General features: G+C 38.6%; 5 protein-coding genes across 5 annotated transcripts; 3 read left to right on the top strand and 2 right to left on the bottom strand.

The window, feature by feature from the left end:
• Positions 1-4,994: 4,994 nt before the first annotated feature.
• LOC136277884 (uncharacterized) lies at positions 4,995-6,108 on the bottom strand. Its single transcript, XM_066160685.1, has one exon. The coding sequence runs from the start codon at positions 6,106-6,108 to the stop codon at positions 5,095-5,097; it is 1,014 nt and encodes a 337-aa protein (XP_066016782.1). The 3' UTR covers positions 4,995-5,094.
• Positions 6,109-6,373: 265 nt separating this feature from the next.
• Positions 6,374-7,277, top strand: LOC131784351 (uncharacterized). Its single transcript, XM_066160686.1, has one exon. It carries the CDS (start codon positions 6,389-6,391, stop codon positions 7,121-7,123), a length of 735 nt encoding a protein of 244 aa, XP_066016783.1. The 5' UTR covers positions 6,374-6,388; the 3' UTR covers positions 7,124-7,277.
• Positions 7,278-7,294: 17 nt separating this feature from the next.
• On the top strand, positions 7,295-8,104 carry LOC136277885 (uncharacterized). Its single transcript, XM_066160687.1, has one exon. It carries the CDS (start codon positions 7,295-7,297, stop codon positions 7,946-7,948), a length of 654 nt encoding a protein of 217 aa, XP_066016784.1. The 3' UTR covers positions 7,949-8,104.
• A 1,182-nt stretch (positions 8,105-9,286) lies between these two features.
• LOC131773638 (solute carrier family 52, riboflavin transporter, member 3-B) lies at positions 9,287-14,634 on the top strand. Its single transcript, XM_059089574.2, has 3 exons — positions 9,287-10,356; positions 12,192-12,379; positions 13,221-14,634. Exons 1-3 carry the CDS (start codon positions 9,351-9,353, stop codon positions 13,401-13,403), a joined length of 1,377 nt encoding a protein of 458 aa, XP_058945557.2. The 5' UTR covers positions 9,287-9,350; the 3' UTR covers positions 13,404-14,634.
• A 116-nt stretch (positions 14,635-14,750) lies between these two features.
• Positions 14,751-23,260, bottom strand: LOC131773639 (dnaJ homolog subfamily B member 11-like). The gene is made up of 9 exons (XM_059089575.2): positions 23,165-23,260; positions 22,927-23,083; positions 21,591-21,694; positions 20,769-20,901; positions 19,599-19,824; positions 19,139-19,196; positions 17,924-18,035; positions 17,118-17,277; positions 14,751-16,565 (listed from the first exon to the last, which is right to left on the bottom strand). Exons 1-9 carry the CDS (start codon positions 23,230-23,232, stop codon positions 16,510-16,512), a joined length of 1,074 nt encoding a protein of 357 aa, XP_058945558.2. The 5' UTR covers positions 23,233-23,260; the 3' UTR covers positions 14,751-16,509.
• Between the last annotated feature and the right edge of the window lie 2,037 nt (positions 23,261-25,297).

Below are 25,297 nucleotides of genomic sequence, written 5' to 3' on the forward strand. Positions count from 1 at the left end.
CACTGACTGTGACAAAAATGACAGATAGACTGATATCATGATTCTTCTTCTTTGTTTGAACATTGTGAGAGAGAACGAAATGCCAGTTTTGTTTTTAATCTTTATTGGCCCCCCGAAGGATTATACCTGAAACAGATTCTCTCCTGACTTGAATGGTATCTCTCTCAAAAAAATATGCTCGGTTACATAGTTATTTGCGACTGAAGAAATTTGCGTTTTACTCCCTCTCCTCATATCACCTCGATGTGGTGCTCGAAGGCGCCTCGGATCTTCGGGTCACGTGAGTCAACCGATTGTGCGATCAAGCGGAAAAGCACTGGATACAAGTTCTTTCAAAAGGTCTGACTTTTTCCTTTCCCTTTTTTTTTCGTGGTTACGTTTTAACCAATTTTATTTTATTTTTTCACGACACGTCACTCGATAACACCAACAAGATACCATCTGCCGGACCAAAGGGTACTAACTACCGAGCCGAACGAAGAAGGTGATTTTAGATCAAGGAGACTAGGTACGAGTTAAACGGCTGTAAATCAGCCTTTTAAATAACTGAAAATGTTGAAGAACGAACCCAAAATCGAGGTCAGTTTGTTCATTCGAAAGTTGCTCAGAAGTTTTGTTTAAGAATGAGACCGTTGATTCTTCAACAAATCCTTACATATATGTGAACTGCATACGGAAGCATCCTCGCAGTTATGAACAAAATTACACCAGTGTCGCAGAGGTTCAAATCCCGCACAAGCCTGAATTTGTTTTCAGGCCTTATTTTTACTTTTGCTTAAGTTGTGTTCATAACTACGAGGGTCGCTTCCACATTAAATCCTTACATTTTTAAGACATTTCAGAACTGTACATCGGCAGTCGTCACCAGAGTCTCTCCTTCGACCAAATAATGGTGTTTCATGCAATCTAACACAACGAATCAACAACTTTCTGTAAATATATGAAAATCATATATGTGCACTGCGGTTGAAGAAACGAATATAGGAGCGATCCTCGCACCTATGAACACTACTGAACTAAAGTTGAAATAAGGCATGAAAAGAAACTCATGCCCGCTCGGGATTTGAACCCATGACCTTTACGATACAGATGCAGCGCTCTACCAACTGAACTAAGAAGCCAACTGGGAAGTGATCGTTATGTTGGATCCAAGTAAACCTTCCAAGTGATGAAAAATGGCTGTAAATATATAAAAATGTGTACTGGCGTACGGGCCTGAATTTTTTTCAGGCATTTTTTCAACAACTAGTTCAATAGTGTTAATGGCTGCAAGGATCGCTTCTATATTCGAACTAGACCCTGTGAGCAAGGTAACTGGGATACCTGGATGGTACTTGATCCTTGGAATCAAGTGTAGTGATACTACGGGTGTCAGACTAGTATACTGAAATAGTGCGCTCAAGTCTGGCCAAGGGCATTCACCTATTTCAAAACATAGGCATGCTATGCATGCAAGAGTTACTTTTTTGTAGGGTGGGTGGATTACTTGAAACATTGTGAGTGATGTCTACATTCTTACAAAAGGAGAGAAGAATATTAATGTGGGAAAGAACGAAAATGTCGAATTACCTCACCCACAGGTATTTTGTGGTAGATTATGTGTGTTTTGCGAATAAATGCAAGTAAAAATAAACTGTATTGGTGCCACGGATACCTGCTAGTACAAAATGCAGATAGCAGACTGCAGACTGGATACAAAATATAGACTGCAGACTGCAGAGTGGGTACAAAATGCAGACTAAGAATCTGAAGAGTTTTTACGTCTGGTATATAACAACATGTCATCTTACAGCTTACCGAGCGTCACGCAATCGCTTTTCTGCGATCCGCCTTCACGATTATTTGCACTATTGTAGGATATTCCTGGCCCATTTCTTGACGAAAATCGATCGCAATATTATTTCAAGCCTTCAATATAGTCTTCTTACTTTGCGCGCGAGTTGGTTGGTGTGATGTCTGTACAGATTTTATCAACGTAATAAAAGTAGATGACGTGAATAACAGTGATGGTAAAGCAAGCTTAAAACTGCAGAAATCACCAGAAAATACAACGGATACACAGGGTATGAGTAAGTTTTATTGATTTTTACGAGAAAAATGTTCATATTTCGAAATATTTATCGTTGTAAATCGACCATACTTCGTTCCCTATACTATTCCTTATAACGTGTTCAAATTTCCAACAGTTCCTCTCGTAACTTAACACCGAGTTACAACGCGTGAATTAATCTTTGGCTTTTTCTCGAGACGTGAGCTTGGTCCGCCTGTGACAAGACAATTGCGTAAACAATATTTAACATAATAACATTATACACAAAAAAACACAGGATTTTGGATCACGTATTTATTAAAAAAGAATATCCATACAACTACAATGAAAACAAACATAAGATTCACCTTTCTGATCGTGAAATTAATACCATTCGTACTGTTATCGTAGCTACGTTCCTTGCCATCAAGTGAATCCAACATGTCGTCTTTCTTCACAAGCAGTTTGCATCCATTATAGTTATGTTCTTCAGTCTCACGGTAGTAGTGTTGTTCAATAGATTGCATAGAGTATATTCAGTTTGGTCTCAGATTTCAGATTTTGCTTTTTACAACAAGTGAACGTTTTTCAATTAAGACATTTAGTCCATGAGCCAAGACACCTCAAAAATGTCTTTCGTAGCACCCCCCATAAGACATAGTGTATTTGGTATCAAATGAAAGCTTAGTGTGTATACTTTGATAATATACTTGTTACTTTTTATGTAACTTGAGCGTAAGCGTGAAAAACAACTACTTCCAAGGGGGGGTGGGTGGTTTGACTTTTTGTCAAGAGTTAATTTTTAGTTTGAAAACAGCAAATATCTCCCAGCCGTCTGATCCGATATGAAAAGAAAACAGCCAAAAGTGTTCTTAAGATAAAGTTATATGCACTTGTTTGTCAAAACCCAAATTGGGTGTTGGCATGGCAACTGTTGCTAAGCAACTATTTCAAGTATAGACATTAAAATTTATTAACTTGATTTTATTTCAGAAACTGCATTTTAATAATAATAAAGCATTATTAGTTGCAAGCGACTCTTATCATTTAGATTAGATTGTCTCTGGCATTACTCGAAAATGATGTAGAATGCCTACCGAGCTTACCTGATCAGACTACAGCTGTCATCATAGATGCAATGGCGATGCTACAGACAGTAGTCAGAGTGCCTGATAGATTTTGTGAGCTGGCAGAGATGGTGATGTCCAGAATTCTGACAGAAGCTGGCGAGGCAGCAAGAATTGACTTTGTAGGAGATCAATATCCGGCCATCTCAATAAAGAACACAGAAAGAAACAAACGAAGCAGAGATGGACAGCTGGTAGTCAACGTCACCAACGGTCAACAGCTGTGCCCACGTCAGTGGAGAAAGTTTCTGGCAAATGGTAAAAATAAAACTAACCTCCTAAGCTTCCTTGTACGGGAGTGGTCAGAAAATGCCGTGTACGCACAGAAAATTAAAGACCGCACCTTCTTTGTCACTCACGGAGACAACTGCACCAAACTTGTCGCCCCAAATGGTTCAACTACTGCAAGCGATGTGCCCGAACTTTGCACCAATCAAGAGGAAGCTGACACTAGAATGCTCCTCCACGCAGAACATGCATCTCAAAATGGACACCAGCGCATTGCCATTAAATCCTCTGACACAGATGTAGAAGTACTAGCCTGCTATTACCAAGCCGTCATTTCTGCTGACATAATTCTGATCAGTGGTACTAGTAGAAGATCTCGCATTGTTAGCATTCGACGGGTATGTGAAAGACTTGGCCGAGAAATATGCGAAATACTTCCAAGTCTCCATGCCATAACTGGTTGCGATAGTGTGAGCGCTTTTTCAACAAAAGGGAAGAAGAAGGCTCTTGATGTTGTACAGATGAATCCAGCTTTGAGGCAAACTCTTGGCAGTCTTGGTGAGATAGTTCCTGCTAGACAAGATGACTTAAACAAGCTAGAACGGTTTGTCTGTGCCTTATAAAACGACCACCTATGCCAAAGTGTAAACGAACTCAGGTACAAGTTGTTCTGCAAGAGTAAAAGCCTGCAGTCACATCAACTTCCCCCTACGAAAGAAGCTCTTGAAAACCATCTCAAGCGTGCTAACTACCAGTCATTCATCTGGAAGCATGCCCTACAAACAGAAGTGAACCAGTCTCCTGATGGCCAGGGTTGGCAACAGAAGAATGGCCAATTGGAAATCTACTGGACTAACCAGGCACCTGCCCCTCAAGCGGTCATGGAACTTATTTGCTGCCGCTGCAAAGGATCGTGCCAAACACGACGCTGTTCTTGTGTCAGCAATGGCCTTCCCTGCACGGAGGCATGCACATGCCAAGATAACTGCCTTAACTGTATTAGCAAGGACGATAGCGAAGATGATGATAGCGATGATGATACTGACGGTGATGAATATGAAAGCTAACCTGGGATTTCTTTTTCCTGTAAGCCGGCCACGAAAACAAAGAATGCTATTTGCAACACATTGGTTTAGAACACACTGTATTGAAAGTGTAATTAACCATGTACATTACTATTTCCACACAGTTTACCTTATAAACGATGAGAACAAAGTATGTTAATAGAAACACATTGGTTTTAAACATATTTGATATTATTTTGACTCACGAGTTCAAATGAGAATGTACAATGTCTCTCTTCAAATGTACCTAATAAGGGTGTAGTAAAAGACCTGTGTTAAATGTAACACCGAGTCTTAAAGACACAAACGACGCAAATGCTACTGTTTTCATCAATTACAAAGTCTACTATCTATGCTTCTAAACGTTTAGCGTACAAACATTGCCATGGCAACAGTTGAGGCAGTAAAATTACATGGTACACCTCTTAGTGGCTACAAGAGAAACATTGTTAGTAAGTTTTAATGCAAACGCATTTCAGTTGTCAATAGTATGAGTATTTTGAGTGTGTAATAAAGGTATAGAAAAAACCAGGAAATATTTATTACTCGACGTTTCGGGGTCATCGTGACTCCATTATCAAGAGACTAGTTTAAAAACATGCAAATAAGGAAAGGTACAAGAATAGCATAAATTAGAATGAACGGCTTAAACAAACACCTTGGCGCGGATGGAATCCGTTTGCACGTTCAGTGTTGGCTTACGCATGCGAATATACAACATTTCATTAACAAGGCAATCAAATTTGCCGTTACATTTCGCGATGACGTTGAATTGCTCGATCAAGCGTTCAGGCATTTCACTATTGTGCTGGAGGTGGTAGTGTTTGTAGATAGAAGATGATTTCCTTGTGTGCCCTTCTACGCGCTCGTGTAAGTGACCACGAGTGTAGCCCACATACCCTGCATCACACAGGTTACATTTAAATTCATAAACGATACATTGTTGGTTAACAATAGGGGGCTTAATTTCGTGTTGCTTAAGCTGTTGATCGAGCTTAGGGCTAACGAACACTGGTTGGACAGTCACGCTTAACTTCGAGCTTAGACTGTTCAGTTGTTGTTTAACATGATTAGCTGACGACTGGTCCTTGAAGGGTAACACTAATCTCACAATCTCCGATGGTACGTCTGGTGATGGACAGGGCTCTGCAGATGAAATCCTTCTCTCAACGAACCGCTTGATTGTAGTTTCAACCAGTGGCTTTGGGTATTTCAAGTTATGAAAAACCCCTCTAAGGCGGTCACATTCCTCGGAGAAGAAAGACCAGTTAGAAGATAATCGATAAGCGCGATCCACCATGGTGTTAACTAGGCTGCGCTTGTACTTAATGTCAACATGACTCTGGAAATGCAGAAGGAGACCCGTGTTGGTTCTTTTGATGTAGACCTTGCTCTCAATCTTTGGTGCACGGTTAAGCAGTTCAGTTCCTAGAAAGGGAAGGGATCCTTCCCGTTCGACTTCCATGGTAAACTGGAGGGAGGGATTGGTAGAGTTAAGGGTGTCTAGAAACTGGCCAGCGGTCACCCTATCAGGCATTACGGTCAGGGTGTCGTCGACGTACCTCCGGTAATAGCGCGGAAGTTGACCGTGTTGTTCGAGGTTTTCCTCAATCGAGCACATGAAGACGTTAGCCAGCAACGGTCCAAGGGGAGAACCCATAGCGACTCCATCTGTCTGCTCATATAAAGCACCGTCAAACTGGAAAAGCTGGTTTTTCGTAGCTGCTCGGAGGAGGTCGACCCATCCCTCCCTCCAGTTTACCATGGAAGTCGAACGGGAAGGATCCCTTCCCTTTCTAGGAACTGAACTGCTTAACCGTGCACCAAAGATTGAGAGCAAGGTCTACATCAAAAGAACCAACACGGGTCTCCTTCTGCATTTCCAGAGTCATGTTGACATTAAGTACAAGCGCAGCCTACATGAAGGTAAATCCGAGGCAATGGTCTTAAGTACTACCCCCTTCATAGGTCCTTTGAAACAGCTGAAGTGGGGTATGGACACCATTCGGTATGTGTCCTCCACCAATTGCCTTGGGGTTACAATTGATGATAAACTCTCTTGGTCTCAGCATGTTGCATTGGCTAGATCTGCATTTAATGCCAAAGTTAAAATGTTGAGACGTATAAATTTCCTATGTACATCTATCTTGGAGACTTTTTACTATAGGATAGTTATACCAAGTGTTCTATATGGAATTGCAATTTGGGGGTCTGGATCCAAGCTTAAAGATCTAGAAATGATTCACATCAGGGCTGCCAGGCTAATTCATAAGATACCAAATAGTTTTGGGGATAATGATGTACTTTCTAAGGTTGGCTGGATGCCTTTAGAGTATTTTTATAAGCTACGTATCTTAACTATTACATATAATGCTTATTATAATTTAGGGTTGCGGGAAATTAATTGTTTGGTGACCAAGAACTCTAACAGTTATAACCTAAGGAAATCCCTGAATGTTGTACTTAATAGGCCCAAAACCGAATTGGGTCGTAGGTCCTTTGCTCATAGATCTGCAGTAGCATGGAATGCACTTCCCGATAATGTTAAAGATTCTCCAAATTTATCTATTTTTAAATATAACTTAAAACAATCCAAGCAAACTGTTATGAATATTAATTTTGAAAAGGGAGGTAATGTTATACAAAACATGAAACCAAATTTTCACTATTACTAAAACTTTATGGTTTACTTGATTTATTCAACTTATAAATTTTATCATATCTGTATTTTATATAATTATAGACTAATTAGTTTAGGCAGGTCCACATCAGCTGTAAAGTTGCGCAAATTTTAACCTGCGTTATCAAATAAAGTTATGTATGTATGTATGTATGTATGTAACACCATGGTGGATCGCGCTTATCGATTATCTTCTAACTGGTCTTTCTTCTCCGAGGAATGTGACCGCCTTAGAGGGGTTTTTCATAACTTGAAATACCCAAAGCCACTGGTTGAAACTACAATCAAGCGGTTCGTTGAGAGAAGGATTTCATCTGCAGAGCCCTGTCCATCACCAGACGTACCATCGGAGATTGTGAGATTAGTGTTACCCTTCAAGGACCAGTCGTCAGCTAATCATGTTAAACAACAACTGAACAGTCTAAGCTCGAAGTTAAGCGTGACTGTCCAACCAGTGTTCGTTAGCCCTAAGCTCGATCAACAGCTTAAGCAACACGAAATTAAGCCCCCTATTGTTAACCAACAATGTATCGTTTATGAATTTAAATGTAACCTGTGTGATGCAGGGTATGTGGGCTACACTCGTGGTCACTTACACGAGCGCGTAGAAGGGCACACAAGGAAATCATCTTCTATCTACAAACACTACCACCTCCAGCACAATAGTGAAATGCCTGAACGCTTGATCGAGCAATTCAACGTCATCGCGAAATGTAACGGCAAATTTGATTGCCTTGTTAATGAAATGTTGTATATTCGCATGCGTAAGCCAACACTGAACGTGCAAACGGATTCCATCCGCGCCAAGGTGTTTGTTTAAGCCGTTCATTCTAATTTATGCTATTCTTGTACCTTTCCTTATTTGCATGTTTTTAAACTAGTCTCTTGATAATGGAGTCACGATGACCCCGAAACGTCGAGTAATAAATCTTTCCTGGTTTTTTCTATGCCTTTGCTTTAGCAAATCCCTGCTGATCAAGTGTAATAAAGGTACTTCCGTTATCTTCCAGCCAGCCCCAACCCCTCCCCCACCCCAAAGTTTAATTTGCATTTATCTTATTTTTCTGCGATAATTATGGCAAAGGATGCGCAAGAAAAGCCTTATTTTAAAAGTGGCATTCTTAACTTCTTCGCGTTTTTTTGTCAAAATTACACTCACAGCGAAATTTGGCCAGTGAAGATGACAATTCTATAATTCCCTATTTGGACGAAAACAGTTGCCATGGCAACTCCCAAAACCATGTTTTATACGTAAGATTCCTACAGTATTACGAGCATTAATTTTTTTGTTAAGTTTGGGGTAAAAACATTTGGTATTTGTGCAAATAATTCCCTGTTCATAGTTTTTATGGGTTTACAAGTGCAAATTGTCCTTGCCCACCCCCCCTTAGGAAAAGTTGATTTTCTCGCTTACGCTCAGGTTACATAAAAAGTAACAAGTATATTATTAAAGTATACACAATAAGCTTTCATTTGATACCAAATACACTATGTCTTACGGGGGGTGCTACGAAAATTGATTTCTAGCCGCATTTCAGGATTTGGCTCATGGACTAATTAGCATACGTAGTGGCTTTCAAGCGTTCGCGACTCAATCCGTTCCAAAATTACCGCTCAATAACATCTTTTAGTAGTGTGGATTAGCCGCGATTAATACGGCTTGTATATGCGTCTGTAAGTATTATGCGCGTTTGCGCCATGATGCTTCAGGAGGTCGCAATCCAAATACGTTGAAATACAAAATAACTGACCAAAGAGTTTTATAAGCAAAAATCTCGTGATTCGTCATGTGACCCAGCCCTGTCTGTGCATGACAACGTCAATCATCATCAAGATAACACGCGTGATCAGCATGTGAACACCTCATTGGATCACAGTTAGTTGTCATGGTGTTGAGGGCCCAATGACCACTGGGTACTATTGCGCAATTTTTCCATTTTGTGGCGGAGGAAAAAAAAAAAGACGACCAAAAAACAAAGGCATTTTATGACTGGGCTACCACAGGTATCCCAGTAATCAGTAACTAGTGTAAAATGCTAAATTGTCTTCAAGGAAGGTAGCCCAGGGTCATTTTGGCTCCTTGTCAGCGGTATGATCGCTAAACCAAAATAATGCCAAAATGGCCCTGGGCTCGAGACTGGGTCACGATGGGAAAGGGGGCATATTCCAGATCCAGTATTAGTACATGATTATGTAACTCTCTTCTGAAAGTAACTTGCGAAATGGCAGAGGGACAAGCTTTCATTCGAAGCACAGGATGGAACTCATTTTGCTTGAGAAAGAACATTTCCTGGACCACGTACGTTCTAATCTGTCTATTTGGCCTGGGTTCCTGGGTAGCTGTCAATGGTTTGTGGGTTGAATTGCCTGTGCTTGTGGGATATGCCCCAGAACAGTGGAGCCTTCCATCGTATCTCACAGTTATCATTCAGTTGGCGAACATCGGCCCCGTGATTTACGCCTTGGGGAACCGCTTCGCTCCTCACATCGTTCACGAAAAAACGACGATTCTTTTTATTGTGGCGATTGGGTGTATAGCGTGCGCCTTGTTGGGTCTTTATTGGGACGAGACAAGCTCTATTGGTGGCAAACAACACAGCACAGTTCTTTTTATCTTATCCTTCTTGCTGGCATTAGTTGATTGTACATCCTCTTTGGTATTTCTCACGTTCATGTCTACTTTCCCATCAACTTATATGAGTGCGTTGTTTGTTGGTGAAACCTCAAGTGGTTTGCTGCCATCATTAGTAGCTTTGGCCCAGGGCATTGAAAATGGAGGTACAAACAGCAGCAAAAACACTACTGATCACAAGACCCACTTAATTCCCCAATCAAGGTTTTCACCAGAGGTATTTTTCTTCTTTTTGTTCACAATCATGGTTATTTGTGGGATAGCCTTTTTGGCGCTGAATTATTTACCAGTGGCCAAAAGACAACATGTCAGACAAAAACAAATTAAAACACGAAGAAACAGCAACAGTTCTACACAGCCACTTTTCGATGATACTACAAGAAGTAGATTTCAGTCTACATCAACAAGTGACGTTTCTCCTCAAGATTCTTACTTGAGTCACCAATCTGTCAACAGTGATACATTCTCCTGGTGTGAACGTCACATATTACTTCTGCTCTGTATTCAAACTTGGATAAACTGCCTTTCCAATGGTGTCTTGCCATCGATACAAGCATACGCCAGTATTCCCTATGGCAACAAGACATACCATTTAGGTAAAAAATGAATAATGAACTCCTTTCACTCGTAAGATCTCATGAATTACGGTCTTTTCGTCCAAAAGTCTCTTCGTCCAAGTCTTTTCATCCATAAAAATTTTCATCTAAGTCTGTTCATCTAATGGTAAAGTCTTTTCTCGAAACATATAAATAACTTTTAGAAGGCTAGACGAGGCCATATAAAGAACTTATTAGCGCGAGCCATTGCCATTTTGGTAGAAGTAAATTTCTTGTTGTGCTATGTTACTGGTCATGTTGGACACTTAGTGATGTTACACTTAGTTGTCTATTACGCCTAATTGATGCTTAACAACAAGCCTAATATTCCCATTTCTTTCGTGTGAAATAATTAAATGGCAAGTCTTTATTTTTGTCACTATTTAATAAAGTATACCGTGTTACAACTTCATTTAAAACAATGTTATAACTTTGACAAAAAGACTTGGACAAAAAGACTCTTGGATGAAAAGACTCTTGAACGAAAAGACCGGGCACTGATCTTGTAGTTATTACTCCTTACTGTCTGCAGTACATTTCTCATAATGTTAGTTTTAAGATTTTGTTGCTTGATGAGAGAATAATCCCACAATCAATATTTTCCTTTATTCCTACCATGTTTCTTCTTGATATTGTGTTTATGTTGTAAGTCGTGGTCATTCCAAGTAGTGAAAGGGTTACCAATTATGAGGTGTCTGTGAATCAGCAGCTTCCTCCGAAATTCCTTGTGAATACCCACTAGGCAAGAAATGAAGTTAAAAAGGCAATTTAATTTACATCCTGAAATCAGCATTTTGCTTCTTAAAGGGATTTCTTTTGGCTTATTAAAATGTTCCTACCTAATCCATTCAAGGGTATTGAAAATCCTCAGGGAGAAAAAGCAACATTTTTTAAGGAAAGATACTGGAAAATGAAGGGGAATTTCTGAATGGTGGGGTATCAATGGAAAGTGTTTTAAGCTAATGACAAGTTGCAAGCTCTTGTTGTTAAGGTCAAAAATAATGTGTGATGTCAGAATTTTACAGAAAGACTAGGGTGATATGTAAATTTAAGAGCCAGTGTGATGTGTGATTTGCCTCCCCCTCATTTCACAAAAACCTCAAGATTTCCCTGAAACCTTGCACACAAGAAGAGAGATTTGAAGGTTTTCATTTGAAATTGTGACATGTTTAATGCAGTTTGAATATATGTGAGGTATGACTTGTTGTAACATTGTAAAATCTGTATGTGAAACAGGATCAGAACACCCTTTGCTACCCTCTTTTTATGCAGAGCTGTGAAAGAATGGTTGTTACTCAGTACAGTAGAGTATGAGGCACAAAAACTAGTTAATCACTCTTCCTTCTGAAAGAGATTTAGTCGTGCTTTATTTAACCCTCCCAGAAGTGATTAACAAGTAACTTCTCCCAATAATATCTAGACATTATCCTGCATATAGGTCATGAGATTACTCAAACTTATCAGGTAGGAGTTGTTATAACACCAATAACACCAAATTCTCAGAACTTATTTACCAGGAAATGTGGATCAGCTAGAGGGGAAAATGAACAATCAGATCTTGGGAGTTTAGATGTGATCTAATTGTTGATTCTCCTCTTCAGATGTTACATGTTCTTGTGTAAATTAGTTACAAGAATTTGTTGTTGGATCAAGAAAACAACAATTTTTATGTGGTAAGTTTGAATATTCTCATTACCTGTTTGCTTGATATTGTTTGGATGTTATAGAGAGAATTAAGTTATATGATTATCACTTCTGGGAGTGAAAAGGTTAATTAATTAAAAAAACCAGGAATAAGTTAGCATCTTGACAGTGCATATCTTGTCTCTCCATAGTTGCCACACTGTCAAATATAGCGAGCGCATTGACTTGTTTCATTGCCTTATGGTTTCCATCAACATCTTCCAGACTAGTTACAGTGTTGGCAAGTGTGTATACAGTCCTCAGCACATACATCATCATCCTTGCAGCCATGAGCCCAACACCACCCATGCATGGTACAAGTGTTGGGAGCTTGATAGTGGTAAGTTTATGAAAATGATGATTCACTGAATCTTGCATGTTAGTGGTTTAACCCTTTAACTCAAAGAGGTGATTAACATGTTACTTCTTATAATATACATACATTATTCAGCAAACAGGTAATGAGAATGTTCAAACTTACCAGGTAGAAATTGTTATTTTGATCAAACAGCAAAATCTTGTTACTAATTTACAAGGAAATGTGTATCAGCTAGAGGGGAGAATTAACAATCCAATCTTGGGAGTTGAGGGGTTAAAAAGGTGAACTGTCTGAAAGTTGTCTGAAAGTTGTCTGAAAGTTCTCTGAAAGTTCTCTGAACATTCTCTGAAACATGTAAAATAAACCAAGTCAAAAGATACATAAGAGCTAGTAGAATAAGGAAGATGGTAGAGATGGTTTTCACAGGTGATAGACAAAAAAGTTTTTTGTCCCCATGAGGAATCAAAACCTTTTGATTTCAGGCTTTGATGCTCTACCACCACATGTAGGTGTTTCTCAGACCTGCAATCAGCCTCAAAATTAGTTGACACATCATGTTTGAAGAGTGCTATTTATTTGTAGAATAATACTCCTGTTTTTACCACACTCTAAATCATTGATAAGACCCTCCCTCCCCAAAAAGTTCATAAAATCATAATACAACATTGTTTTAGGGGGAGGGGGGGATGAATAGGTTGGCTTACTGAGAGCAAAAGAGATAAAATTGGAAAAAAAATGGGGACCTTAAATTGTCTAAGTGTCAACAATTTTGTTGCTGATTGTAGATAAGGAATTATTTGGCCCTGTATTTTTATCTAATTTAACTTGTTTACTAATTCTTATTTTTCTTCTCTGTTTCCAGATTTTTGTTAGTATTGTCAGCGGCATTCTAATTAGTTATACTAAGTTGACCATCTCAACAATCATGCGTGACCATGGTAAACGGGCATTATTTTGGTGTGGTATTTGTATACAGATAGGGTCATGTATCGGTGCTCTTGTCATGTTCCCTCTTGTAAATATTGCTAAGCTTTTTCACCAGTGAAAGAGCTGTTAGCCAGTGAAATTCCCAAAATTTGTGGAATAAATCACTACTAAATCAAACAATCAAATTGCTTTAGAATTTGTCCAGTAGAAACATGAGTTGCTAGAAAGTAAAATTCTCAGCTTTATGCTCTTCTGCTTTAGTTGGAAATTTTGACTCTGGTAGGGAACAGCTGTGAGTCAGATGCGAAACTTTTTTATATGCCGAGCTAAATACAAGAGTTATAACCTTTTCTGTAGCTATTTCCAGAAACTGTGTATGGAACATTTCAAGATGGTTGGAATGATCAGCTGTATATTTTTGAACAGGAGTTGGTCATGATGTGAATTAAGTTCAGCTCATGAAAACTTTGGTATTTGAACAGAATCTTATGTGTGATTAACTTCAGGCTTTACTGTGATTAATTTGTTTTAAGAATTCTTCAACTGGTATTTCTTTGATATTTCTGAATACCCAGGGATTCTATAGAAGATTGTCAGAGAAAGAAAACTGCATTACAATTTGAATCGCTTGCATGCACTGAACAGTACCAACTGAAACCACAGGGAGTCATCTGTGTGTTTTGTGTGGTGGATGTGCAGGCATAATCACGTTATGCCTGTGCAGTGAACAAAGCACAGACAAAAAGAAGGGAAAATCATTGGGAATTTTTGCAATTACTGGCTTTTGTTTGTCTATTGAAATTTGCTTTTGTTTGTTTAACTTCTCAAATTTACTTACAACTAATATCAAGAGGTAAAAAATTGAATTAATAACTGGATAATTTTGTCTAGTGGATGGCACGATGCCTGGCAGTGTCACGCAAATACTCTAGTTTCATCCAATATGTTGGGAAATTTGTTCCTAAAAGGACAAGGAAAGATATGGAAACCTGGGGCTAGATTTGGGGAAGTTTTAATGATATGGCAGAAATTTCTGCTTATAAAAACTACTTACCATTTTATGCATTAGCCTGCATTGCTAGTAGTCTGCAATTTTGGGGGCGAAGAGAAAATTTTTTCATTTTTCTCTCTGCCCCCAAAATCACAGACTGCCAGCAATGCAGGCTATTTATGCACAAGATTTTTTGACTCAAAAAGCCAAGCTGTGGCTGGGTAGGCCAATAAGCTCGAATACAGACTTTACTTTATGAATAGTACAAGATTTTAAGAGTGAACTGTTAGGACTTGCATTAGGTATTTAAAGATGAAGGCATTGTAATTTGTGTGTATTAAAAATAAGTTTAAGTGATCATGACCCCTCCTAATCCACTATTCCAGTGGTTACTTAACATTTTGATCCCCAAGAGTGACGAGAATCTAATATCTCCTTACAATAATACACAACAAGGACACAAGGATAGAGGAAATTATTGGGTTTTAATGAAGATCTTGATTGTTCAATGAATTCTCCTTGTCAGCACCTTAGGGAGTATACAGAGAGGAGTGTGGAGAAGATGCATTTTGATGTTAGGATGTAAAAGTTTAATGCCATGAAACTATGCCAGCAAAGAAGCAAATTATACTTGACCCTTTTTTTAACACAAGACTTTATTTACATCATTCAGTAATAACAATAAAATTCAGTGCTTCTCCATATCTTTGAAATAATACCATAGTTGCCACATAGTTGTTGGATTTTGAATTCCCTGACTTTCCTTTAGACAAACATAAAATTTCCCTTTTTAACCATCCAAATTAATTATTTCACGAGTGACTTCTGATAGTGTCCTACGACCTCAACCCTCAGCCTGAAAACCTAAGTTTCCAGCAAGTCACAAAAAGTGTACATAAAGTCACATACAGTGTACATGCATTGATAGCTTTTTAGGGTAACACGGTAAGTGGACTGATTCAGTTGGAAACCTAACATCAGTTTGTCATTGAATTACATTATAAAAAAATCTACCAAAGCAACACTTGCTGAGGAATTGAAAATGTTAAAACAATGAAAAATTGAAACACATGTGCATGATTACATTCACAAACCAAGTTGAACTTTCTTTACAAAGGGAAAGGACAAGATTGTCAGGAAATGTCAATAGTTCTCAAAAACATACACGAGTAACCTCAACATGACAAAGGAAAGTGTCACCATGTCACCAGGAAAAGGTTCAGGAGAAGATGAATAGGCAACTTCTTGACGACTTGAAATTTCACTTGACTTCCTTCAAATATGTAAATTTCCCCTGAATCAAAGTGAAATTCCTGGACTTTCCCAGATCTTGAAGAAATTTCATTTTCCTAATCTTTTCTTTGACCTGTGGCAACCATGGAATACCCATAGCTAGGGTGTTTTGAAGACATGGGAACTGTAAATCAATGTTTGTATGGATAATTTACCAAGATAGAAAGAAATTCATACTTTTCTTTACAACATGCAGCCTTAGGGAGGGTTAGAAGGAAAGAGCCAACAATTCTTCCACATCAGAATTCTCATGACTGTATAATCCTGGGCTAAGTATTTAATTTTTACAATGACAATAATAATAATGGAATTTAGTGGTGGATATTTGACTGTTTCCAAGTCCGATAGGAATTTGAAATGTTAGTTTTGTGGAGGGAGGGAAACTGGAAAACCCTGCCATGAGAACCAACAACAAACTCAACCTAAGCCTGACATCAAGTCCGGGATTCAAACCCAGGCCACAGCAGTGCCCTCTTGTCACTCCTCCCAGAAAGGGGGTGAAATGCAGCTTTCTCAACATTATCCCAAAAGAGGTGACAAGAGCACCAAACTTATCTGTTCAACAAAATTAAGGAATGTTACCAGGAAAGAACACCTTCTCTCTAAATGAAAAAAAGAGGGAGATCTCCTACTGACAACAAGGAATAGAGAGTTAGTAGTTGACTTCTCTTCTTTTTCCCTGTTCCTTTCTGCAAAGAACAGAAAGATGTCCTAGACATCATCTGTCCCAAGCTCAACTAGGAAACATCACCCAGTAAAGGTTTAAATAACTGCACTTTTTTTCATTTCGTCAAGCAAGTTATTTCATTCAAAAAGTGCAAGCTCAAGAAACATTTTATCCTTTTGTGATACTTTAAAAAGCCTTTTGTAAGGAGGCAAAGTTTGAAAAATACAATGTTACACTACCTATATTGAAAAATCTTATTTTATCAACAATTGGTTAGAGTCCATTATAAACTTTCTGTTGAGATTGTTGCTTCAAGATGGTCTTCAAAGCTGAAAACAAAGACGAAGATTAATTAGTGATTTGCTAATTTATGAGCAATACAATAGTCTAATATAGAAGAGTGTTTTTTTTTTTGTTAAATGGCATCCTTATCTTCTTTGAGCTGGTATTGAAGCAATACAAAAAAGGCCAGTCTGCATCAACATGTACAGTCAAACCTGTACTCAGTAATTACTCATGGGGAATGGCTTAATACAAGTTGACCACTAAATACAGGTTTAACAGAATAGGGGTGTAACCTAACCTAACCCTATATATTTATATACACTGTGCATTTCTTTTCTTTTTTTTCCACAAAACATGTACATTAACCCCTGTTAATTAACTCTCCTGTAAGCAGACATCCACCCTAATTTTCCCTAGTATCCCCTTATGGGAATAATTCTCAAAGGCAGACAGCTCAACTGATGGACACTTTTTACAATTTTCAGGGGTGCAGCAGTTAACTGTGTGTTATCTCAATAACAAATAAAATGGAACTCCAATATACTCTTGTTTTAGTTTCTTGGTTAATCAATTCTCATGGTAGAAATAGAACCTACCTTCTTTTTCACTTTCTGACATGCCACCTCTTGGAAATTCAACATCAAATGTTATAAAAAGATCCCCTTTCTCGTGATTGTTTTCATAGTTAGGCATGCCCTCTTCTTTCTTTTTTATGCGTGCTCCTGGCCATGTGATTTTCTCCCGCACAATGTGCACCTGATGGAAAAGCAAACTCATCAACCTTCCATATCCATTCTCCCTGCTCTTTGACGTGCATTTCTTATGATTTAAGCCACAAGAATTATTTTTCAGTTATCTTTGGTGATCCTTGCAATCCACTTGGCTCACAGTGGTGCAAAGGGGTGGTATACAAATAGCTGAATATCAAACTGTTATTACAGTGTAATATAAAAACTCTTATCAAGATGTGATAGATATTTAATTTTCATTCTCATACACTGCAGGCAAACAAGAGAAGACAACTATTTTCAGGGCAAAGGAGTGGATTGTAAAGTGCTGGAAATCAAATTATCATCAATTTTCATGGAGAAAAACCTTAGAAAAACTTTGAAAAACCTTTTAACCCTTTAACTCCCATGAATGACCGAGACGGAATTTCTCATTACAATGTTAATACAATATAAAGCAGACAAGTGATGAGAAAAAGAAAAATATCAGTTAGGGGACTATTAGCTGATCCAAAACCAAATTCTCTGGACCAACATAACAAGAATTGTATTGCAGAAAGTAAGGAGAATTACTCACAAGATCTTGGGAGTGAAAGTGTTAAGGGCTGATTGGTTTAATGTTTATGTAAACAGATCTCATGTGAATCCACTCGCAAGCTCAACCATAAACTAACCTTGTGACCATCAAGATGGTCAATATCCATTTCAAATCCATTTAATGCATCAATTAAAGCAACAGTCACATTTGTGTAAAGATCATCTCCTTTTCTCTGAAATCTATCGTGCCTGTTGATGTGATACACTCTTTAAAATTGCTGCACCGTAAGTCTGCTTACAAACTGATAAAGGCTAATACTGTTGGGTCCTATCCAAGTTGCCACATCATTAACCCTTACCCCTCCAGAAGTGATAAACAAGTTACTTCACCCTATAATATCCATACATTTACCAGAAAACAGCTGATGAGAATGCTCAAAAGTTTTCTTGATCAAACACAAAATTCTTTGAACAAACTTAAAGAAAATGGGTGAAAGCCAGAGGGGAGAATTAACAATCAGATTTTCCAGTAGCTCAACTAAAAGGGTTCAGCAAATTGGAGTATCTCCACCCCCTCTGGACGGGATTCTGCTCCATTGTAGGTAACACTCGCCACCCTCCCTCTCTTCCCCTACTTTGTCACATTTCCCACACAGTTGGCAGGTAAAAGTTTATGCCCCAGGGTGGAGTGAGTGGGGTGAGCATTGTAGGAGTTAAGCATCTTGCCCACAACTTAACCCCCTGACCTCTTGATCAGACCAAGGGCCTGTTTCTCGCAAGTCCCACAAACTTAACAGGCCCAAAGCTAAATCTTAAGATCAAAACTGAAAGAATAGAGAGGTCCACCTTATCAGTCCACTTTGTTTCTTTAGCTAACAGTTTTTTTTGGTACAATTTTCAAACCTTTTGAAAACCCCATTTTGAATAAAACAGAAAAGCTTTATGGGCTTGTTAAGTTACCGGGAACTTTGAGCAACATACCCCAGGAACACAAACCATCATGTCATGATAACTCCCATCACTTGAAAGAGTGCCTAGAGTAAAGCCTTGGGTAACCCTTTAGACAAAATGTTATTCCCCTTTAATTTCACAGAGAAATACCAAACAACTTGAGAACATTAACCCTTTAACTCCCAGTTCAAATTTGTAATTCTCCTTACTGTCAACTATACAGTTCTTATAATGTTAGTTCTAAGAATTTAGTGTTGGATCATCTAATTATTCTCAAGTTTATATGTTTCTTTATTCTCATCACTTATCTGATTGGTATTGTATTGATATTGTTAGGAGAAATTCTGCCTTGGTCACTCATGGGAGTTAAAGGGTTAAAATCAGCCCTAATCTAGATGTACCTTTGTTCTCTAATGATAAACTTCAAATCACCAGGTTCACCATCAATGTGAGGCTCACCTAACCAACAAAGAGAAGCATCATTTGAAAGACAATCGTGGTCATTCCTTTAAAAGAGACTTCTCAGGAGATTAATGGTGCAACTGGACCCAAGAAAGTTCAACTTCAAAAAGAAGAAAAAAGGGGGGAATTGTGGATGCTGTGGTTCAATTTTGTTCTTGGTTCAAACAGTAGTTGCTTGATTATTTTGAAATCATTTGCATTCCTTTGATTTCTATGGTAGAGGAGATTAAAAATTAGTAGCAAAATGGAACCATGTACAGAGCTTTTTCAGTATTATACTTTAGCAAGCTCATGTTTAATTTTAAATTTTGTGGATTTGTTGCTTTGCTGATCAAAGCAATCTCAGAAACAACCACAGCACAATCAGTAATATCAAATTCAAACTGTTCCAGTTCTTACCCTCTGCAACAAAAGGATATTCTTGTCCGTCTCTCATTCCAGGTTCCACTTCAACTTCTAAAAGTTTTTCTTTAGTGACATAAGTTACAGCAGGACACTCATCACAGATATCCACTGGTGACATCTGAAACCTTCCAGGACCCAACTGTGTTGTTCTCATCTCTTGCCGACAATTGCACTTTCTTGTGCCAGGAACTGTCTGTGTGACTGGTTTGATGCGTAAAACCTGTGGACAGTGAACAAATGATCAATCAGTTCACCTCTGAAATGACTGAATGATGGACTGCATAAAGACTGACCGACTGTATTAGGACGGATTGCCTGACTGTCTGGAATTTTTAAGGAAACAAATTTCACTTGATCTGCAAATGAAAATCAAGTAAATAAATGATCCTTACTGGTGGACTTCAATTCAGGTAATTGCAGAAAAAAAGCCCAGAAACTTTAAGGCTTTGATGGGATTTAAATTCATGCCTCCCTGACTGACTGATTGTCCGACAGATGAACAAAATTACCTGCGACTGATTGACTGACTATCTGACTGATTGACTGACTAACTAACTGAGTGACTGACTGACTGATTGACTGACTACCTTGCTGAGAGACTGACTACCTAACTGAGTGACTGACTATACCTGACTGATTGACTGACTAACTAACTGAGTGACTGACTGACTGATTGACTGACTACCTTACTGAGAGACTGACTACCTAACTGAGTGACTGACTATACCCGACTGATTGACTGACTGACTAACTAACTGAGTGACTGACTATACCCGACTGATTGACTGACTGACTAACTAACTGAGTGACTGACTGACTGACTGGGTAATTTGATATCATCAAATGAGTTCATGACTAAATTGGCCATTGTATAGAATTTCAAAGCTGACATTTTAAGTGTTAGCCCTTTGTCAGAGCAAATGACTATTGACTGCCTAACTGCCTATCTGAAGGACTGATATTAGGATTAAGATTAATTCACTGAATACTTATATTAAAACCTAGTAATTTAACATTCTCTGTGGCAGGGATTTGCTAACTTGTAACTGTCCACTGTACTCATAATTGCTTTATCAGACCTGTATCAACAATCCAGTACATGTAAACGTCAAGTTTGTATAAAAATATGTTTATTGTATTAACAGGGTTGAATTCTTCACTAACCTCTACAAAGTTTCCAGAGTAGAGCTCTTCCAATGTGACATGAAGATCCATGTGAATATCACTTCCACGAGGGACTTCCCTTTCACCCCCATGTTGTGATCCTTCAAAATGAAAACCAAACCCTCCAAAGAAGCTAAAAGTAAAGATGACTGAGTCAAGATTATAAACAGTCGAGGTCAAAACAATGCCTCAAATGAAGTAACATTACATGTGTTCACCCTTAATAACCAAACATTAGTATCCATGCTTTCTAAACTGTTCTCTTTACAATCTCTGTGGTACTGACAAGGAGAATTTGTTCGACAATCAGAAGGTTCCAAAACTGGCAAGTCTTTTACTTTATTTTCACAACTTTTACATCTAAAGAAAAGGTGATACCGTAAACAGAAATGAAAAGCTAGTCACCCTTGGGGGTTGGAAAAGTGGCCAGGGAAGGCTTGCTAGCTGATGATTTTGTTTACAATCCACATGTCTTTTCTCAATAATAATAATAAATTATATATATTTATTACCTTGAGGAAAAATTGATAATAGGGTGAGATGTGGAATAACAAGGAAAATTCAAATCAAAAAAAATAATAATAAACAGTAACTAGAGAACAAAATAAGGTAAGTTTTGAGTTTGGTTAAGGAGTACAGAAAGAGCATGGAAGAAATGAAAAAACCCTTGGTGCTCTGTGACTTAATGGAAGAGCATTGGAGCACAGAACCTACAATCACAGGTCCAAGGTACCATTCCTTCCAGAAAAGTGAAATTCTATCGTTGAGCCATGCTCATGAGAAAAAGAATAAGATCTTTCTTCATCACGCAAAACAATGTACCTTGAAAAAGGATCAAAACCATCACCACCTCCTTGTTGCATATTTTTCAGTCCTTCCTCTCCATGCCTGTCATAAACCTTCCTCTTCTCATCATCAGCTAGGACCTACAGCATAAAGCAAAGTGTTCCATAGGTTTATGAAACATGAAAAAAAAATTAGAGAAACACAAAAATAATTATCAAATATATAATTATTTTGGTGACACAAGCTGTTGAAAAAAATTCGGTGTCAACCTTTAAACACCAAGAAGTGATTAAGATGTAACTTCTTCCCATAATATCCTTACATTATCCAGCAGACAGATAATGAGAATACCTGACCTCATCAGGCAGAAGTTGATAGGTTTATCTACCTCCAAATTCTTGTAACTAATTTACAAGGAGATATATAGCAGCTAGAAGGGAGAATTAACAATCAGATCTTGGGGGTTCAAGGGTTAAGAGATAAATATTTTGAAAACAATTTCCATCAACACCACCTGTTTGCCTAAAATGACAATGAACTGACAAAGTTGAAAAAAAAAAAAAAACCTAGCTGAAAATTTACTTTGACTTTCTGCTTAAAGCCACATTTGAAATTAAAACAAATAAATCATAATAGCATGGTAATAACTCTGTAGCATGACTGAAATGCACTCGATAAGACTTTCTTGACCCAATGTGTCAACCGAGATAAACTAACCAATCACGGACAGACACCTTGACCAATTTGCATAAGATGCAAAACTTACGTTGGTTTTTCCGAAAATGTACATTGTAAAAATGATAAATCACACGGAAATAAATATAACTTTCTCTTCTCTTCAAAATCCTTCACATCTACGTCTACAGAGTATTTAGCTGAGCTTTCGTGACTCGTACATGAATCGACTAAAGTTCCATAGCTATCGGTATTGCAAAAACACAAAAACCAATTTGGAGCGAAACAAGGAACAATGAAATTATTTCGCGCTGTATAACAACTGCTATTGATTCTGGAGCTTTAAATTCAGCTGATATTTAAAAAGAGCTGAAAACTCACTTAGCTTTGCGTAATCTACTGCTTAAGTAAATGACGCTAGGCTAAGGAATCGATAAGCTGATTGAAAACTTGCAGTAAAATTGAACTTGTAAAACACAATAACTTACTGATGTACTTAAAAGTTTAAAATTTATTGAAACGTTTGTTTTGAGATTTTCATAAGGTACAGTACACCAAAACGGGAAAGTCGACAATTTTCTGTAGCCTAACGGGGATGCTTTTAAACCTTGAGGAAAGTTGAATTATTAATCATCATAAACAGATATTCAAGGAAGGTCTTAACAGTGTATGATATAGAATTGTTATGAAAACAAACCTCGTATGCACTACTCAGATCCTGAAATCTTTCTTGTGCTTTAGGGTCCTCCTTGTTTTTATCGGGATGCCACTTCATCGCCAGTTTTCTGTATGCCCGCTTGATTTGATTCTTGCTTGCATCTCTCGAGACGCCCAAGATTGCATAAAAATCCCGCCTGATGATACGCAAAATATTTTAAAAAACAGCAGATGGAAAAAAAAATTATATAAAAGAGATTAGAAAGAGCACGATTTACCCTGCTAAAATTTGTATGCAGCAAGATAAAACGAGGGCTGAAATAAAATACACGTGTAAGTCCGCCATTTTGCCGGCTGACCTGACAGAAGGGAAATGGCATAGAATTCTGGGAATGTTGCTCTTGATCTATCCCATGAAGACTTGCCCCTCCACAGTGGTGTTGCGTGACTGCGTAGCCTAAGCACAAAACATTGGCGATGATATCTTGCGTGACAGCCATAAAGCGATTCGCATTGAATTTCTTGTCAAAATAACCCGAGCTCTTTTCATCCCAGACGCATCTCTTATGGCGGGCCAGGAAAGAAAATTGGAGGTATCAAACTTAACGGCTCCTAATATTATTGTTGTTTGATTTCGCCTTGATGTTTCCTCGTTTTTACTGTTTACTTATCAACAGCAGCAACCAGCCCCTTCTGCTCAAGACTTTCCACCCCCTCCGGTCGAGAGTACATTTTGTGAACAACAGTTCCTCGTCCCCGCCCACCATCACTTCCTTGTCCTCAAAGAATGCCTATGTGCTGACCAATATCAATTTCAGACTTGCGGGCGCATTTACTGATGACGTCATTTTTCACTGACGTAGAAAAGCCCCAAAACAGAATCAAATTTGATTTCCAAAAAAATTTTTTAAATCTACTTTGCAAAATAACAGCAGATTTGTGTGAACTTCACGTAGCGAGCTCTCAATACTGAGGTCAATGATCAGGATAGATCTCTAGAAAGAGAATATACTGACAGTTCATAATCGATTTCGTAAAAAAGGTTGTGGTTATTCATCGTGGTGAAAACAATAAAAGCTAAGGTTTTTCATTTGTCTCACGATGTAGTCATGGATGTCTCGATCGTGCTCCTTAACTCTTTCCGTCTCGCCCGTACCGAGACCTCCGCCGTTTCAGAGTATGCTCACAACACCGGACACAAGCCACCCTGGAACGAAGTAAAGTTTACTGTTCGTGACCCTTATTACAACACGCACAGAGTCAAAGAGGCAATTCGTATGAGACTTCACCCTAACAACATCAACAGGGATAGTGGAATAGAAATTCCAGAAGCGTGGATGCCCACGATCAAAAAACACAACAACAGGAGAGCTGTGCGACAGCGGACCGCTGAGGGAGCAAATCACCGAGTGAAAACAGCTAGGATCGAAATGCACCAATCAGAGCCGTTGAAAAACGACTAATCACAGCAGAGCATCATGCTTATAAGATCACGCATGACCAGTCGACCTCATCACCCGAAGAAGACTAGCAGTATGCAGTCGAAACGTCGCGATCTACATCACACGTAACTACATCGTGAGACAAACGAAAAAACTTAGCTTTTATTGTTCATAATCAGTTGTCTCCGCTACACAATCTAAAGATGGTAAATCCGTGAATGTGAACATTCATGAGCGGTTCTTTCGATGAGAATTCAACCTTTTCTACATTAGTTTATTGAACCTTTTCTCCTGGTGGTGGTAATTCATGCTACGTAAGCATGAAACTTACCGAGTGGTCCTTTCATGTGGTACTGTATATCATGTTAAATAAGTTGGTTCTCATTCTGATTGGATGTGGAAAGGAGCGGTCCGTTATGGTTCGATGAGCAGGGCGGCCACTCGAAAACCTTCCGTTTGCGCGCACCGCTCTACTGGAAGACCCGGCAAAAAAGGCAGTCGGTTTTTTATTTTTCTCTCTGCCCCCAAAGTAGGCTATGGCTGCTATAGCGCAGGAAACACGAGCTCATATCTATGGTAAAGCAAAGTGGAAACTCGAATGCGTGCTACTGCAGGCAGCAGCGCAAGTGCAGAGTAATACGATTGCTAAGGAATGGCTGATAAATGGCGAACATAGGAATGTATACAGCTGTTGATTGGCGCTTGGAGACATTGAAAGGGTGAAACTAGAAAAAAAGAGCGGGAAAGAACAAAGCAGTAAATAAGCGCGGGAAAATGTGGAGGCGCTCTGAAGCACAGGATAAACCCAGCAATGGGAATTTTGCTAAGGTGGAACTACTCGTTGGATCTGGCACGTGATGTGCACGTGCGAACATTTTACTTTGGGTTCATCGCTCTAATACTGTTATGCATCAATCAGTCGTTGAAAACTGAGACCGAAGGTTATATTAATACGGTAAAATGAAATAC

The sequence above is a fragment of the Pocillopora verrucosa genome, chromosome 13 (genome assembly GCF_036669915.1).
Source record: "Pocillopora verrucosa isolate sample1 chromosome 13, ASM3666991v2, whole genome shotgun sequence".
In the NCBI taxonomy this organism is placed as follows: Eukaryota; Metazoa; Cnidaria; class Anthozoa; order Scleractinia; family Pocilloporidae; genus Pocillopora; species Pocillopora verrucosa.